The following is a 17,875-nucleotide window of genomic DNA, read 5'->3' as shown; positions in this document are numbered from 1 at the left end:
AGATACGGTCATAAGAAGAACATTTGAGAGTATTCTTGTGGTAATACATAATCCATTTGAAAGAACTTTTTGCTTTATATGTTCTTCTGAGTGTGTCCCTTGTTACATAAAATAGGCTGTCAGTTGGGGCTTTCGCTTATAGTTGGACAGAGAAAGCTTTCAGTATGTTGGCGTGTGATTGTTTTTTAACTAGTTTGCATTGAATACGTAATTATTTTGTTTTGAGCAGCTTCTCATCAGTAATGAACTGGGTTATCCATAGGTTCTCTCGTAACTGAATTATTTTTTTCTTAGGAGATGATGGATATGAGCAGATTTCAAGCGATGAAGATGGAATTGCTGATCTGGAACGTGAAACATTTAAATATCCGAGCTTTGATATTGAATATACTCCAGAGGATCTGGCATCTGTGCCTCCTGTGACATATGAACCTTTTGAAAGGGAGCTTGGACCTCTTTTATACTTCAACTGCCCTTACAAGACCGTATTTGAGAATGAAGTTGCTAAAATAAAGGACCTAGACCCAGAAAAAGAAAATTCAGGAGCAGTGGAGGCCTCAGTTAAATTAACAGAGCTGCTGGAGTTATATCAAGAGGAAAGGGGTGCGAAGTGGGTGACTGCATTAGAAGAGATTCCAAGTTTAATAGTAAAAGGATTGAGCTATCTGCAGGTTAAAGACACAAAACAAGACTATATTACCCAGCTGGTAGACTGGACCCTGCAAGCTTTAAGCCTTCAGGTAGCTCTCAAGCAGCCTATTGCTTTGAATGTCCGACAGCTCAAAGCTGGGACGAAACTGGTGTCATCCTTAGGAGAATGTGGGACTCAAGGAATAACAGCACTCTTGCAGGCAGGAGTTATTAATGTGTTGTTCGAACTGTTGTTTGCAGACCATGTATCCTCCTCCCTTAAACTTAACGCTTTTAAAGCTTTGGATAGTGTTATTAGTACAACTGAGGGAATGGAAGTGTTTCTAAGAGGTGGTGCAGATGCACATGAAAAAAGCGGTTATCAGAAACTGCTTGAACTCATACTGTTGGATCAGACTGTGAGAGTAGTTACTGCTGGTTCTGCAATTCTCCAGAAATGTCACTTCTATGAGATCCTGTCAGATATTAAAAAGGTGGTTGATCAGTTAGCTGAGAACACTCCTTCTCTTCCTAATCACACGGAGACAGAACAGGACCAGGACTTGGCAGGACTTGACAGAGCCAACCAAGAATATGAGAATGATGTGGAGGCTCCTATGGATATGGATCATCTTTTGGAATCTTCTAATATAAGTGAAGGAGAGGTGGAAAAACTCGTTAGTCTTCTTGAAGAAATCTTCCACTTGATGGAGACAGCTCCTCACACAATGATTCAGCCACCTGTGAAATCTTTCCCAACCATGGCACGCATTACAGGCCCTCCCGAAAGGGATGATCCTTATCCCGTTCTTTTTAGGTATGGTACTTGCAAGTTCACTTTTTAGAATGTGTTTCCTCCAGCTTGGTATGGATATTTTTAGGGATGACATTGTTGACTGACACTTTTCTTGATGTTCTGCTTTGTTTCTGTCACAAGTTTCTGGAGTGTTCTGAGAGAATTTGATGGTCAATGTACCCGTTACCTTGTTGGCTTTCAGTCAAGCCTACCACACACATAACAGCAAGCTAACCTCTTGCTACGACAGATACTGTGCTCACATGTCAGTTGCATTCATAAATCCTGGATGGTTATACTAGGTGCTGTGCAACTGCACGTTTAGAAGTTGTTATAGATCTAAAGTGTTTTCCCTGGAAGATGTCTCCGCATATGGATGAGGAGTCTGGAATTGCCTCTCTCACTATGCTGAGCTGGCAGGATTTAAGCCAACATGCTGTTCTGTCAGCCTGGCTCAGTGTTCCAGAGCACGGGCAGAGGAGTTCAGGCCGGTCTGCATTCAGCTATTTATAGGATTCCATGTGTTATTTCTCTGTTAGCAAGTTATTATCTAGAAAGTATTTCTGTAAATGCTAGCAGTTTTCTTTGATAATAGCAGTATAGGTCACAGCTAAATATTAATATCTATAAGCAGACAATCTTCAAGTAACAATATGACAAGGACGAATGGCTTTAAACTAAAAGAGGAGGGGGATCTAACTTAGATGTTAGGTGGAGATTCTTTACTTGGAGGATGGTGAGGCTCTGGCACAGCTGCCCGGGGAAGCTGTGGGTGCCCCATCCCTGGAGGTGTTCAAGGCCAGGCTGGATGGGGCCCTGGGCAGCCTGAGCTGGTGGGTGATGTCCCTGTCCATGGCAGGGGGCTTGGAACTAGAGAGTCTTTAAGACCCCTTCCAACCCAAACCATTCTATGATTCTTTTCTTGTAAATATTAGAACAGTTACGTTGTATGCTTAAAATTTTGTACTGCCTTATTATTAATTATTTTTTCTCATAGTCCATAGAGCAGTTAAGTACTGAAGCTCGGAGGCACGTAACTGTTGTAACACTACTGTTGTACCGTGTTGGCAGATGATTGTAATGTTACTGATTCTTTTCCTGTATGTTTTTTTTTTCAGATATCTTCATAGTCACCATTTCTTGGAATGCATTACTTTGCTACTGTCTATTCCAGTGACAGGTGCACATCCAGGTGTGCTCCAAGCTATCCGAGATCTGTTGCGTTTCCTGGCACAGTCACAGAAGGGTCTCCTGTTTTTCATTTCTGAGTATGAGGCGACGAACTTGCTGATCAGAGCGCTTTGTCAGTTTTCTGATCCGGATCAAGAGGAAGGTCTCCAATCAGATGGTGCAAATGAGGACACGTTTGCCCTGTGGCTCCTCCATTCCACGCAGACGTTACAGTGCATTTCAGAGCTATTCTGCCACTTTCAGCGGTTCACAGCCAGTGAGGAAACCGACCATTCCGATCTGCTGGGAACGCTTCACAACCTTTACCTGATCACCTTTAACCCCGTGGGGAGATCTGCTGTGGCTCATGTTTTCAGTCTGGAGAAAAACCTTCAAAGTCTTATTACTTTAATGGAGTACTATTCCAAGGAAGCTTTAGGGTAATTATGCATATATTTGCATTCTTCAGATTTCTACATTTCGGAAGTATCTACCTTCTAAAAATAATTCAGTATAACTAAATAATTTGTGTTCCTTTTAGACCATGAACTTGTTGAAAATACCTTAAGTAGAACAATGTTATTGAAAATAATGGAGGGCTGGAGCAATCCCCCTAAGAAGACAGGTTGAGGGAGCTGGGCTTGTTCAGCCTGGAGGAGAGAAGGCTGCAGGGTGACCTCATTGCAGCCTTCCAGCACCTAAAGGGAGCCTACAAACAGGAGGGGAGTCAACTCTTTTCAAGGGTAGATAACAGCAGGACAAGGGGAAATGGTTTTAAGTTGAAGGAGGGAAGATTTAGGTTGGATATCAGGGGGAAGTTCTTTACTGTGAGAGCGGTGAGGTGCTGGAACAGGCTGCCCAGAGAGGCTGTGGAGGCCCCGTCCCTGGAGGTGTTCAGGGCACAGTTGGATGGGGCCCTGGGCGGTCTGATCTAGTATTAGATATGGAGGTTGGTGGCCCTGCCTGCATCAGATGGGTTAGAACTTGATCCTAGAGGTCCCTTCCAACCAGGGCCATTCTATGATTATATGAAAATCAGGCCTCGCAGTTGTCATCAAGTACTTAATGCCCAAAATTTGTGTGGGTCATCCATAAAGGTGTTAGGTAGATCAGACATTTTGCTATATGAAAAAATCAGTAAGCAGGCAGTTCTCATTCTTGAGGAAGATTTGTCTGGGGATGCACACTTCTCAGGGGTGGGAATCTCTTAGTTCATTAAGTTCTTATGTGTCTTAAAAGTAGTCACATTCTCTGGACAGGTAGTTGTTACTTTAGCACTTCCAGGCAAAAATTTAAAAGCAGAGACAAAGTTATAGAAAAAGATCTGTTGTTCAGTTGACTCTTGTCAGTGCCCTCAGCTCTCATTTTTTATGGGTGCTAAAATATGTAAATGTAAATGAAAGCTTCAAAAAGTGTAGGAGAAATTTCTTTCTCAATGATAATTATATGGGGAAAGCCTTGCTGGAAGTTCTGTACGTGGACTTTTAGGTGTTAAAGTATGAAAATCAAGCAAATTTGCATTAGCTGGGATCTAAAGAAAATTCTTATCGTTGTTTCAGAGACTCAAAGTCTAAGAAGTCAGTTGCTTATAATTATGCCTGCATCCTTGTCCTGCTGGTGGTTCAGTCTTCCAGTGATGTCCAAATGCTGGAACAGCACTCGGCGCCTTTGCTGAAGCTTTGTAAGGCAGACGAAAATAACACCAAATTGCAAGGTACTGTATGTGTCATTATCAACTGAATTGTCTGAGAGTATGGAAGAAACCTTTTATGTGTGGATAATTGGTACTTCACAATCATCTGGTTTGGATAATGTATATAATGAAATTCCTTTTCCAGCTGCATCTGATTAGTTGACTCACAGATATTATGTGTAATTTTTTTCCTGCTAATGAGAGTTTAATAGGAAATTCTGTATAGTTAAATTATTTTTTCAAGTAATATTAACTACCATGAATTTTGGATAATTGCAGGAAGTATGAAATTATTTTTGTGTTGAAAATAACTTAGGAGACCAAATTTCAGAATTGGACTAACTAGTTAGTGAGCAGACTCTTAACTTTTGTTGTTTTCTTTGGCGATGTAGACTTACAGGGTCTGCATATGAGAATAAAGGAAGTATTCCTGGGACTGTTTCCTGATACCTGGGCCAACTGGCATGGAATAATCAGGCTTTTGTTACTAAATCTTTTGACCTCCAAGTCGTGCCGTGGGATCTTCCCTCAGTGGTGTTGACTCAAATGAGGTTGATTGGATGAGGGCTGCTGGGGACCATTCTGGCACCTGAACAATAACTCTGTGATGGCCAGAGTTGTGCCCTGCAGTGCTGCACTGCTGTGCCTAGATCCTCCAGCAGTTTCTCCCAAAAACTTAAAGGCAATGACAGAAGTCAGAATTCTTCAGAACTTCAGTTCAATTTCCACCTCTGCCATGCTTTTGTTTCTTTTTGCCTCTCCAGATCTTCAGACTGTATTGTGAGGAGTGGATCTAGTTATATCTACCTGAGAATAGTTTTTAATTTGTAGCCATTTGGCCTTCCAACTTTCACGTTCTTCTACCTTTTTCCAGGAGCAATGAGTTTAAAAACTTGAAATCTCTCTACGAAAGATTTAGGACATTCAGATTATTCTGGTCAAAGAGAAACTTACTGTGTAAAGACTTTCAGAGAGAATGAGTACAGAGATTGGTTCTGTTTGGGCATTTGTGGGACGTTTGTTTTCAGTTTTTAATAACCTGTTATGTACATCAAGAGCAAGGACCCATTTTCCTTAATGGCTTTTTCTTTATCTGACAGTGGGACCCTTCATGTCTTTTATAAAATACATTTACTTACGAACAACACAAAACAAGCTGAGAATTATTTGAGTGTTCAGGTTGACAAGCAAAATACATTAGGTGTATTGATTGTTATGAAGTCTTGCTTTTGTTGGTGCCTTTCAGCTTGCTATGCAGTGTGCTCTATGGATTTCACACTTGGACTTAGTACCTATTGTGTAGATTGAGTTCCTTTTTATTGCATAAAACTCTACGTTAATAAATGTACTGACAAGTTACTTGATTAACTGTGTTGTTTTTTTTTCCCCAGAGCTCAGCAAGTGGCTTGAACCTTTGAAGAATCTTAGATTTGAAATAAATTGTATTCCCAATCTTATTGAATATATCAAACAGGTTAGTAAAACACAGATAGATACTCTCTTTTAGTTGTATCCTATAGGCTTATGCCTTTTTGTAGTTTGATACTTTATCTTGGGTATATACCAACATGATTTTTAAAAATAGATGTTTCTATTATAGTTTATGATCCAGGCCAATTTTTTGCTTTCAGTTAATTTAGTGAAACAAAACTGCAGGTAGCTGAGTGCAAAGTTTATATCATCATATAAACAATCAGAATGTAATTTGTAAAAGTTAACATAGCCTTATTTTATATGTGTCTTTCTCTATCCTGATTTTTGATTTTGAGTTTTTAATCCCAACACTGAAGTGTGTATCCTGGTCATGTGCACTGGGAGCCTAGGGCCAAGAAGTGTGATCAGCATAGGAAGTAGAGCTGTCAACTGCTAATTCTCAGGAAGTACTTTTGCAGGCAGAGACAAGTTGCTCTTTCATCTGCATTGAGCAGGCAGCAGTTTTTCATTTTGCACCTTTGGTTACTAAGAAAGGCGAAATACAGCGTTTGTTTCACCAGGAAAGCTGAAAGGGACTTCCAACTATTTTCTCCTGGAGTTAGCACCCAGAGAATAATTCTCCCCTTAAGTTCACTGAAATAGATTTTTAGCATTAGCAGTTAATTTTTCTTTCTTGTTTAAAACATCAAACAGAAGAATACATGTATTGGAAGTACAGAATATAAAACATAGTCATTTATATTTTTTGAAACAGCAGAAACTTAAAGTCTGCTCTTCTGACTTTTGTTAAATGAAAACCTCCCTTCTGGAAAAAGGACTTGAAGACCTCCATTCCCTTCAGTAGAGCCTGGCAGTCAGTGAATGATAAATGATAAATACATGTGTGTGTGTCTATATGTAGGTATATAATATATGTATATACCTTAAACACTAACAACCTTTTGTCCATAGTTAGTTTTCCAAGGTTTGGTCTGATGGACTTGTTGATGCATTGGTCTGCAGTTTGCATTAGAGCTCTCCGTTGGGTGGTGACACACTGGAACAGGTTGCCCAAGGAGGTTGTGGATGCCCCATCCCTGGAGGCATTCAAGGCCAGGCTGGATGTGGCTCTGGGCAGCCTGGTCTGGTGGTTGGTGACCCTGCACATAGCAGGGGGGTTGAAACTCGATGATCATTGTGGTCCTTTTCAACCCAGGCCATTCTATGATTCTATGAACTGCAGATTATCAGCATTTGTGCACAGTGGCCACTTGTTAGAAAAGTTAAAAATGAGTAGAGTTAAAATGTGTTCTCTTTACATTTGCTGTTAAATTTGCTTTTCTGTGTAATTAAGCAAATGTGTATAACAATCTGATGACTAAGCTATTTGTTCATTGCGGTGTCGGAATATAAAGCAAGTAATACATTTGATATGAAGTCATTTCTTGTATTACAAGTTTTTTTTTTTAATTTTGTTTTAAGAACATTGACAGTTTGATGACCCCGGATGGAGTTGGTCTTCCTACGGCACTTCGTGTTCTTTGTCACGTTGCGTGTCCACCACCTATGGTAGAAGGTATGGTAGATACATTTGTGCTGTTTAACAGAGAAATCTTAGTTTCCTGGGTCTTTTACTTAAACATGTCTAAAATGTAACTGATTTCCAGGAGGAATTAGACATTCAGAAATACTTCTTTGTTTTCCATACAGGTCAACAGAAAGACCTTAAATGGAATCTTGCAGTAATTCAACTGTTTTCTTCTGAGGGAATGGACACTTTCATCCGTGTTCTCCAGAAGCTGAACAGCATCCTTATTCAGCCTTGGCGACTCCATGTCAACATGGGCACCACACTTCACAGAGTTACTACTATTTCTATGGCCCGCTGCACGCTTACACTACTTAAAACCATGCTAACAGAACTTCTGAGGGGCGGATCTTTCGAGTTCAAGGACATGCGCGTCCCATCGGCACTTGTTTCTTTACACATGCTCCTGTGCTCTATTCCTCTCTCAGGCCGCTTAGATAGCGACGAACAGAAACTTCAGAATGACATTGTTGATATCCTGCTGACTTTTACACAGGGCGTTAATGAAAAGCTTACCATTTCTGAAGAAACTCTGGCAAACAATACTTGGTCTTTAATGCTAAAAGAGGTTCTCTCCTCCATTTTGAGAATTCCTGAGGGTTTTTTCTCTGGACTTATACTGCTTTCGGAATTGCTGCCTCTCCCACTGCCCATGCAGACAACTCAGGTATAATTGAGATTTATTTAGTTTTTAAAGAATTTCAATTCTCTGTAGCCATTTTAGACCATTTTCCTAGCTGTGGGATAACAGATAGATGAAAGGGTGGATTAAAGTTTTTATAAAGCATTTACGTTCGTGTAGATTCTTTAGTGATATGTTTCTTATGGGGGAGAATTGGAGCATCTTTTTTAGTTAACAGTTATCCATTTCTCTTCTCTAGATTATCTGGACTATCATTGTATTAATGAAATAATGGCTGCTAATGCCAGCTCTCAGTATATTAAGGCATGAGTCTCGAATTTGTCATCTTTAAGTGAGCATAAAAGATGCACGACAATCCATGCTCCCAGCAGAATGCTTAACTTGTGGCTCTGTATTCTGTCATTCAGTGACGTTAATGAAAATGGCATTGTGTTTTTTTGTTGAGGACATTATCAGTACTTAGTATTTGTTTATGCCTTGTAGTAAAACTGAGTTTTTATGATGAAAGTGGAAAGGAAAAGCCTCCTGTTCTTCTGTTCCTGCAGGTAATTGAGCCACATGATATTTCAGTGGCACTCAACACCAGGAAGCTGTGGAGCATGCATCTTCACGTTCAGGCCAAATTGATACAAGAGATAGTTCGATCCTTCTCTGGTTCTTCTTGCCAGCCTATTCAGCACATGTTGAGACGTATTTGCGTTCAGCTGTGTGACCTGGCTTCACCTACTGCTCTTCTTATCATGAGGACTGTATTGGATCTAATTGTAGAAGACCTACAAAGGTATCCTCATTTTTCTATTGCAAAGATTTCTTTAATGGGCTGTTAATCTCTCCCAGGTTCTGTGCAGCAGATTCAGCAAGAGAAAAATACTTTCATAAATACTATTTACCTGTTATGAATGGGATGAATTCTCAGTCCAATAGTATATACTGTGTCCTGATAATGCTTAGCGTTGGCAAGGAACAGTATCATACCTGTCTACTGTTCCACTCTGTGCATGTATGGAAAGTATATTAGGAAGGCTTTTTTCAGGCTGTCCCTTCAAAGACTTTTCCATTCACTGAACTTTTTCTAAAGGACTTATCTGAACTAAATAAGTTTACGTTACTGGGTTTGCATATCAGCAGGGAAATATGTAGATATTTGTCAGGTGCAGGAGATTGAAGCAATGAGTACTGTTTATTTTAAATGTGTAGTTACATTCTGATGCACCTGAAAGTTGTTCAGTGAAAGTTAAAGAAAATCAAGTATAAATACATACAGCAGGTGTTCTGTTTCAAATGTAGCATTATGACTCCTGCAACAGTTGGTCTTCTAGTTTTTTGGATCACTTTAGAACAGCTTTTCCTATGTATTCAAAGTGCATTGATATCCTTTCAGCAACACGGAAGATAAAGAGAAACAATACACTGGACAGACTACTCGATTGCTTGCTTTACTGGATGCCCTGGCTTCACATAAAGCTTGTAAATTGGCCATTTTGCATCTTATCAACGGAACTACTAAGGGTGATGAAAAGTATGGAGAAGTTTTCCAGGAGCTTTTGGCTTTAATGCGGTCAGTTGGAGACAATGTCACTCATCAACAAAGCGCGGAATACGTGACTTCCATTTTGCAGTCCCTCTGCGATCAGGTATTTTTTATGTTTAATGCATAACGTGTCTTGGTGGTTTTGGGGGAAGAACTAAATGAGGTTATTTCTTAGGAGCATGCGGGGTTTTCTTTGTTTGTTTTTGCATAAGAGGAAAAACTCATCAATGTTGTTAAAATACAAAGAGTAAAAGGTTCTGTATGGTTGGCTACTGTGACAGACGTGCTGCCAATCTTTCTATTCTTGGATATGAATCACTGAATCACAACGACCGCTGTTTTGGTGGTCATTAGAGACCAATGATGCAAAGACTGACTGTTCTCTCAGCTGAGGGGATATCGTTTCTCCTTACAGGAAGGTTTTGGAACTTGAGCCACTGGCAAAACTTGTGCTGTCACTATTCACTCTTTACCCAGTTGAATAAAGTGTCTCTTAGCAGTCTAACTGAAATCTCTTCAGCATAACTTTCCAAGTCTGAAGATATGTATGACAGACTGCTACCAGTGTTATAAACCAAACCCCCCCCACATAAAAAAAAACCCAAGAGACCCCTCACACAGCTTAGTAGAATACAGTGAGATCTGAAAACTGATTCTTGGAGTAGGCCAGGTAGTTTCTCATGATTTGTATCCATAGATTTGCATGTCATTGCTTATCTTACTAGTTGCATGTGTTTGGTTGAATCCAGTTATGCAAATGACTTTTGGGCACTGTTGGTTGGTAGAGATCAGTCAGCCACTTGCATTTAAGCAGGAGTCTTTGCCTATGCAAATCCATTGTGAAAATCAGCCTTGTGTTATGTTACATAAAATGAAGGAGCAGTAGATGTTAGATTTCCTAAGCGGTGCTTGCAGCCTCTAAATTTTGATGAATGTTTTGAGATTAAAGGACAGTTTGACTCCCTAAGCAAAAAGCATAATTCCAAGGATAAAATATTACTCCCTTACTGTCTGGCATTGAGTCGTGGCTTTGTTGTCACTTCTCATCCTTTGTATCTTTTATGTTTTAAAAAATCAGTGATAGTTTGCAGTCCTTAACAGAACCAAATTAGAAAGGGTACATTAGATTAGTGTTTTAGTAGCCATTAATAACTGCCAAATATGGGAATATGCTGATAAAGGAGTAGGGAAAGAGTCTAATGTTCCTGACGTGATGTGTGATTTATACTTGCTGCTTGTATTTCAAATACATTTTTACAGTGTGCATAATAACCACTTTTTGTAGGATATCGCACTCATTTTACCAAGTTCGTCAGAAGGCTCTGTGTCAGAATTGGAGCAGCTTTCCAATTCCTTGCCAAACAAGGATCTGATGCCATCAATTTGTGACTGTCTAATGGAAACATTAACCAATTCTGAGAGCAGTTACAATTGTCTGCTGACGTGTATCCGAACAATGATGTTCCTTACAGAGCATGACTACGGCTTCTATCACTTAAAGAGGTATGAAATCTTAAGATATCTCTGACAACTTAAAATTTTAGTAAAATCTGCTGCAATATGAAATCAGAGAAAGATTTAGAAGGCTTATGAATTCCTACTTCTCTGTCTGGGACTTGTAGATGTAAAATGAAACTGCAGTATTGCTGAAATATCACTGGAACAGGTTGCCCAAGGAGGTTGTGGATGCCCCATCCCTGGAGGCATTCAAGGCCAGGCTGGATGTGGCTCTGGGCAGCCTGGTGTGGTGGTTGGCGACCCTGCACATAGCAGGGGGGTTGAAACTCTTTGATCATTGTGGTCCTTTTCAACCCAGGCCATTCTGTGATTCTCTGATTTGCCATCATAAGACTGGAGGATTTGAATGAGATACAGTTCTCATGTCTTGACCACCCAGCAATTAGGGCTTTTGAAATGGATTTTTTTTTTGTTAAGCTACATGTATTAAGTTCATTCTGCTTTGAACAGAATGTATACGTGCAGTGGGCAGTATTAAATTGTTTGGTCACTTCTTTCCCTGTCCTGAGGTGCAGAGGCAGAGATGATGTGAGGTATTGCAGCACTGCTGATAAAAGGCTGCTCAAAGTACTCTTCTAAGCAGTGCTATAGAAGTGTGCTGCTCAGACTTAGCAAGCTACACAACTTGTCAATGAAGAATAGGTTAAAGGCATTGCTGTTTCTGTGATTCTCTTTTCCTCCACAAGATGTAAATGCCATTCTCTGCAGGTTTTTGAGGTGTTGCTGTGTTGTGTATAGCTGTGTCTGAGCAGTCTGTAGATGGCACTGGTGAGCACAACAGTTGAGTGCAGAGAAAACGATGAAGCTCCAGCTTTGTAACCAAAACTCAATAATGACAAAACTTCCAAATTAACTTTGCAATAGATGTTATTACGATAAGTCACAGTGCAGTGGTCGCAATGTATGCACTAATGCAGTGTTTCTTTTTTTCTAAAAAAACCCTACCCAAACTGACAAACCAGCTCTCTAAGAAAACACAGCAGTGCTCTGTATACTGTGCTGAAGCGCATCATAACCAGTTTCAGCAAAGACACCGGTGAGCTGGCCTCTTCTTTCCTGGATTTTATGCGACAGCTTCTCAACTCTGATACTCTGGTGAGTGGCCATGGACTGAACAGACAAATTCAGCCGCAGTTCTCTGAACTCTGCAGCGTGAGATGCATTCAGGAACCACTGCTTCAGAAAGAAGACTACTATGGAGATTGCTCTGCAAGGCTTTTCCATCAGTAGCATCGGGGCCACTTTCATTTTTTAATGACATCTGTGAAAGTTGGGCAGAACACGTTTAATAAATAAGAGCTTTCAGTAGGAAAAAAAAGGGGCATTTTGAGTCTTTAGGATAAGTGACACTGGCAACACAAAAAAAAGTTTGGTAGAATGGCTTCCTATTAAAGAATGCTTATGGAACGTCAGTTTTACCTGAGTAAAAATCTAATCTGTAAATTAGTTCACTACTAGGTGAGTAGTGTGCTATTGCATCCAGGTTTTAGATTCATTATGACATGGTAGAGAGTTGCTGCATTAACATGTACTATAGAAAGTATTATATAAATATAGTGCAGTGTATACCAACTGTTAATGTATAGTATAGAAAGAAGTCCAAAATAATTGTCAGTTCTCTGCTACAAACATCAGTTTATATGGAAAACACTGGATTAATCCTGTTGCAGGATTGAAATATACTTATTAAAGATATTTTGCATGATATGCCTTTAAATCAGGAGAAATTACTCTTGTTTTGCTAGATTTCTCTACTGTATATTTAAGTTCTAAGAAGTTTGCAGTCTAGAAGTATAATGGACATTTAAGTATACTTATTTCCCACTCCTCATGTTTTCTAGGGATGTTGTGGTGATGACGGGAGCCTTATGGAAGTAGATGGATCTCATCCAGGCAGAACTTTGGGTCTCACCACTGCAGAGTTAAAACATCTACTGCAGAGCAAAGAGGAAACCCCAGAAAACCTACTGCTTGATCTGGAAAAACATGTGATGGTAAAAGAATATGAATATTGTTGTACTGAATCATGTTGTAGTCTTGTATCTGACTGTGCTTTTAAAGACTATCCCTATTTGATGAGAAAGGGGTAGTATGTCGCGTGCTTTGCTCTTTAAGAAGTTTCAGGTAGGGCTGAGACCTAAGTGATGGATACATCTTGAGTGAATTTGTGTAGGACAGTAAGCTGAGAAAGTAGCTAAAATGATGAACCTCAAGCCTCAATTCAGAGTGACCTCAATAAACTTTTCAGGATTTATTTAGCAGAAAGCTTGCGAGGGTCATGAGGCAAAATGCAGTGAGAGTAGGGCAACCCCATGCCTCATTGTGGGCTAGACATGGCTGGCTGTGCTGAGTGGGAGGTTGAAATAGACCAATGGTGCACTGCTTATAACAACCAAGACTATGTTCTGAGCAATTCTGGAAGGAGCATGGACAGCAAATGAGGGGACCTCAGTGTCTCACTCTGGAATGCAGGTGAGTTGTCAGCTGGAATGCTGTGTTCACCTCTGGTCACCTTTACTCCTTGGCAGTTATAGGGAAATTTGAGAGTGCTTAAGCAAGGCAGTCAGGGACCTAGAGCACACGTGCTATAGAAAAGGATGAGGGATATGGGCTTATTTAGTCCCCTGAAGGGAGCTGTCTAATAGCTGCCTACAGCAGTTTGAGGATAGTTACAATGGTGATGGAATCAGACTTCTTCATAACTTCAGATGGATAAACCAAAGAGCGATGGTCCCAGACTGTGGCTTCAATGGTTCAGGTTGACACTATGGGGGGAGTGGGAGAGGGAGAATAAAAAAATCACTGCCAGAGTGGCTGTGAAATCTCTGAGCATTTTTTTTAAGACTTGGTTGGATAAAGTTAGGGCTGAGCTGATACGGCTGTGGTGACAGTCTTGCTTCAAGCAGGGGAGTTGGACTAGAGGACCTGCAGAATTCCATCCATCCAGCATTTCTGTGATTCTAATTAGAGACCAAATTCTAGTATTCCAGTCTAATTCTGCATCGTTGCTGACTGTCATACAGTAGACAGCTAATTTAGAAGAGTCCATAGAACAGCTGCTCTACAATTTGCTCCACATCCTGTTGGTCACTAACGCCTTTCCAGTGTGCTCTTCTGCTGTCCCTCATCCCTGCCTCCAAGTCAGTGGTAAAAGACTAAAAGCCACAGCTGTGCTGAAGGACGAGTAAGAGACACTTAGGGTGTTGGAATGCTCTAGCAGAGGGCCTGTTATTTCAACCTGAGGAGAATACATGTGCTGCAGAGCCATATTACAGAGCTTGTTGCGTCAGCTAGTAGTGAGGAATGTACTTGTGGTGACTGTATTGTGGCATACTGAGGAGCAATCCGCTGTAGTTTGCCTACTGAAGTGTCTCAGTTTTGCTGTTTGTGGACAGATAGACTGCTCAAGGCAGTCTTTGATAATTAACACAAAATGTGTATTTCTTTGAGGAGAGTAACAAATTCTGTCTTGTCATATATTGACTTAGGATCATTCTAAGGAAGATGATGGCCTTGAATCCTTACTGGACAACATTGTTGGAGTCAGGCAAATGTTGGAATCAGCGGGCGATGCTTGTCCACTAAGTGACCAGGATGTAGAGCCTATACTTTCTGCACCAGATTCTCTTCAGAATTTGTTTAACAACAGGTAAGATGGTTAGATGTGTGGGCTTATGGCCTGTGATTTACTTACAAACAGGATCTAAACAGAACTGCTTTTGCTACTCCCTACTGGTACCAGTATATTTAGTTTCATGCAGGTATTCACCCCAGGGTGTGAGGTGCTGTGTATGCTTGCAGTTGGTTGCAGTTCATAAACAAACAGGCATTTGGCATTATTTTGTTGCAGGACTACGTATGTGTTGGCAGATGTGATGGATGACCAGCTGAAGTCCATGTGGTTCTCACCTTTTCAGGCTGAAGAAATAGACACTGACCTGGATATGGTAAAAAGCTTCACTAACTTTACTGAAGTGGGTTTAAAAGGGTTAACCTGGGATGGAGATTCACCTGGGCAAGTGGGTGATTGACCCAGATGCAGGAAGGCTGACATTTCTTAAAGGGTTATTATCAAATGCCTTCAAATTGACACAAACAGACACAAAATTGGCACCTTCCACAGCGCTCTTAATGTACTAGTCTTCTCCTTTAGAGGAATAATGATGTGTCAGTCCTAACCTGCCTTTTTTTGTATTGCTCCTGGGGCTTTTCAGTAATTTGTGTTAAATGTAGACTAAGAACGTGATTTATTTTGTCCTTTGCGTGCTTATCTTCTGTCACTGCAGTAAAACTCAAAGAAGCTCATCTCTGTTTTAAAATCTTTGCTCTGATGTGACAAAAGTGGGGAAAAAGGCAGCAGCAAATGAAATTGTGCACAACATTTTTCACGTTATGTGAAACTTGATTTTTGTGATCTGAACTTTAAATGTCACTTTGAATACGCAGTAACAAAAAATAGCCATTTTTAAATGGAGCACTTGTTAGTGTCTGAGCTTCTCATGCGAGAAATGGTCTGTCTCTGTTGACTCAGTTGCCTGCCTTCTTTTTTAGTTTCACTCTTCCATGTTTACATGCAAAGATGGAAGTACTTTAATTTCTTAAGCAAAGACCAAAAAATTGATTTGCATATAGAAGCAGCACTGCTAAATGTATGGGACTGTAGCGTAAACAGAGCAATGCTTGAAATTTAAGCCCTTTGTAGAGATTCAGAGGCATGAGGGCAATTTTGCTGCAACTCTGCTGCTTTTTTTTTGTTTGTTTTGTTACTGCTACTTTTATTTGAGCCACACTCCTGCATTAGAAAGGAGAGGATGGAGCTTTTCATACTAGCAGAAAGAGCTGGGCTGGGTTAGGATCTCTAGGGTTAGATCTCTATCCCTAGATCTCTATCCATCCCGGTGCGTGTTTTTTTTTTTTAGAGGGGCTCATAATGATTGCTGATATAAAACTGTATTACTGCAGGTAAAAGTTGACTTAATTGAACTGTCAGAGAAGGGCTGCAGTGACTTTGACTTGCAAGCGGAATTGGAGAGGTCATTTTTGTCAGAACCATCATCTCCTGGTCGGACAAAAACCACAAAAGGTTTCAAACTCGGCAAGCACAAGCATGAGACTTTCATAACTTCAAGGTAAGATGAGTTTAATGAGTAAACAGCTGGTGTGGTTAGCACTGTTATACTTTTAAAATGGCATGGTTCCAATTTTTACATTAACAAAAGAAACCGTGGTTTGTCATGACAGTGGAAAATCCGAGTACATAGAGCCTGCAAAGAGAGCTCACGTTGTGCCACCACCAAGAGGAAGAGGCCGGGGAGGATTTGGACAAGGAATTCGACCACACGATATCTTCCGTCAGAGGAAACAGAACACAAGCAGACCACCCTCCATGCACGTGGATGATTTTGTTGCTGCAGAGAGCAAAGAAGTGGTTGCTCCAGATGGGATACCACCGGCCAAAAGGCCACCGAAAGTATCGCAGAAGATTTCTTCACGTGGTGGGTTCTCAGGGAATCGTGGAGGACGGGGAGCTTTTCACAGTCAGAACAGGTTCTTTACCCCACCTGCTTCAAAAGGTATGCTTTCTTTTTTATTAGAACTGGAGTAAATGAATGCTAAAAATGCTTCAGTAATAGTAGCCAGATTTTCCACAAGTGAATCATTCCTGGCATGAGACATTTCTGACATGCGTATCCAGGAAGGACAGAAGTTGTTTGGCGCTAGAGGAGGTTATCTCATGTGCTGTGGAACTGAACCACTGAACTGTGGAAAGTTCCCGTGTTGCCTCTCTGCCCCTCACTCCTACAAAAGGAGTTAGCTGTTTCCTTTTCGATGTCACGGTCTTGTGTACAGCAACTCTTGGAGTGTTTCAGAGACACGGTCAGAGAAGTACAAAGGTCTGACTACCCTTTTGATGCTGACATCAAGCATCACAGTACGCCTCTGGGTTTCAGTGGGGCTTGAATAAAAGGATGGAAGATTTTGACAAGAGCAAGATGCAATTTCGTTGAAGCTGGAGATCCTAGTTACAGTCTTAAACTTTTTTCCTACACAGACAAGGCCGCACTCCTTTCCTTTCCATACTGTAGGTAAGACAAGTCGCCACCGTGCAAATGGAAAATACTTGCATTTAGGAAAGTCACCAGTACTGGGATTTGCTTGATGGCAAATACACAAAGCATTAGGGGTGCTCTTTGTACAGCAGATAATGCGAATCTTTTAAAGCTTGAGATCGCATCAGAAAAGTAGATGCTGTGCTATGCATTAAAACAGGGGAAAATGTGTGGGCTTTGAGTTAAAATACTGAGCGTATGTTAATGCAGAGTAGTTTTATCTATTTGAATTATGTAAATATTGTGTTTACCCGCTGAGTACTTTGAAGATTCAAGTGAAAGAAACGTGAGATCTGCTCTACAGTGTATGGGTTATTCTCTCCCCATTTAGGAAACTACAGTCGTCGTGAGGGCGCTCGAGGCTCAAGTTGGAGCGCACAGAGTACGCCGCGAGGAACCTACAATGACAGTAGAGGTGGTCAAAGCAATTTTAACAGGGGTCCACTGCCACCACTGAGACCATTAAGTTCAGCAGGTACATGGTATTCATATGGGCATCGAACTATAGAAAATTCCTTGAATTTCATTTTTGCTTTACAAATGAAACCATGCAAGGATGCCGCAGACACCTTGAAATTCAGCAAATTTTTTAAGCATATATGAACAGTTGTCACTGAGACTGTCAAATACATGCTTTCGTACGAACTGTCCTGTAATCCCTAAAACTTGCTGAATTGAACGCTCGATCGCAGAACCTTAACTTTGCATTCAGATTTTTGCAATTCAGTTGTCTTCATAACTACACGGTAATTTTAGAACCAATCAAAACAAAAATGCTGGCCT

General features: G+C 40.6%; 1 protein-coding gene across 1 annotated transcript in view; it reads left to right on the top strand.

The window, feature by feature from the left end:
* KIAA1429 (protein virilizer homolog) overlaps nt 1–17,875 on the top strand; it is a 28,484-nt gene that overhangs the window by 8,190 nt on the left and 2,419 nt on the right. The window contains exons 8-23 of the mRNA XM_418337.8: nt 295–1,447; nt 2,545–3,036; nt 4,156–4,310; nt 5,681–5,763; nt 7,185–7,278; nt 7,413–7,957; nt 8,479–8,714; nt 9,315–9,567; nt 10,750–10,967; nt 11,945–12,077; nt 12,824–12,976; nt 14,471–14,631; nt 14,833–14,929; nt 15,945–16,111; nt 16,224–16,555; nt 17,424–17,567. Coding sequence (XP_418337.3) covers nt 295–1,447; nt 2,545–3,036; nt 4,156–4,310; nt 5,681–5,763; nt 7,185–7,278; nt 7,413–7,957; nt 8,479–8,714; nt 9,315–9,567; nt 10,750–10,967; nt 11,945–12,077; nt 12,824–12,976; nt 14,471–14,631; nt 14,833–14,929; nt 15,945–16,111; nt 16,224–16,555; nt 17,424–17,567 — 4,416 coding nt within the window. The remainder of the gene's footprint in view (nt 1–294; nt 1,448–2,544; nt 3,037–4,155; nt 4,311–5,680; nt 5,764–7,184; nt 7,279–7,412; nt 7,958–8,478; nt 8,715–9,314; nt 9,568–10,749; nt 10,968–11,944; nt 12,078–12,823; nt 12,977–14,470; nt 14,632–14,832; nt 14,930–15,944; nt 16,112–16,223; nt 16,556–17,423; nt 17,568–17,875) is intronic.

This window comes from Gallus gallus, chromosome 2 (genome assembly GCF_016699485.2).
Source record: "Gallus gallus isolate bGalGal1 chromosome 2, bGalGal1.mat.broiler.GRCg7b, whole genome shotgun sequence".
NCBI classification, from domain to species: domain Eukaryota; kingdom Metazoa; phylum Chordata; class Aves; order Galliformes; family Phasianidae; genus Gallus; species Gallus gallus.
This window is presented reverse-complemented; position numbering and strand designations above follow the sequence as displayed.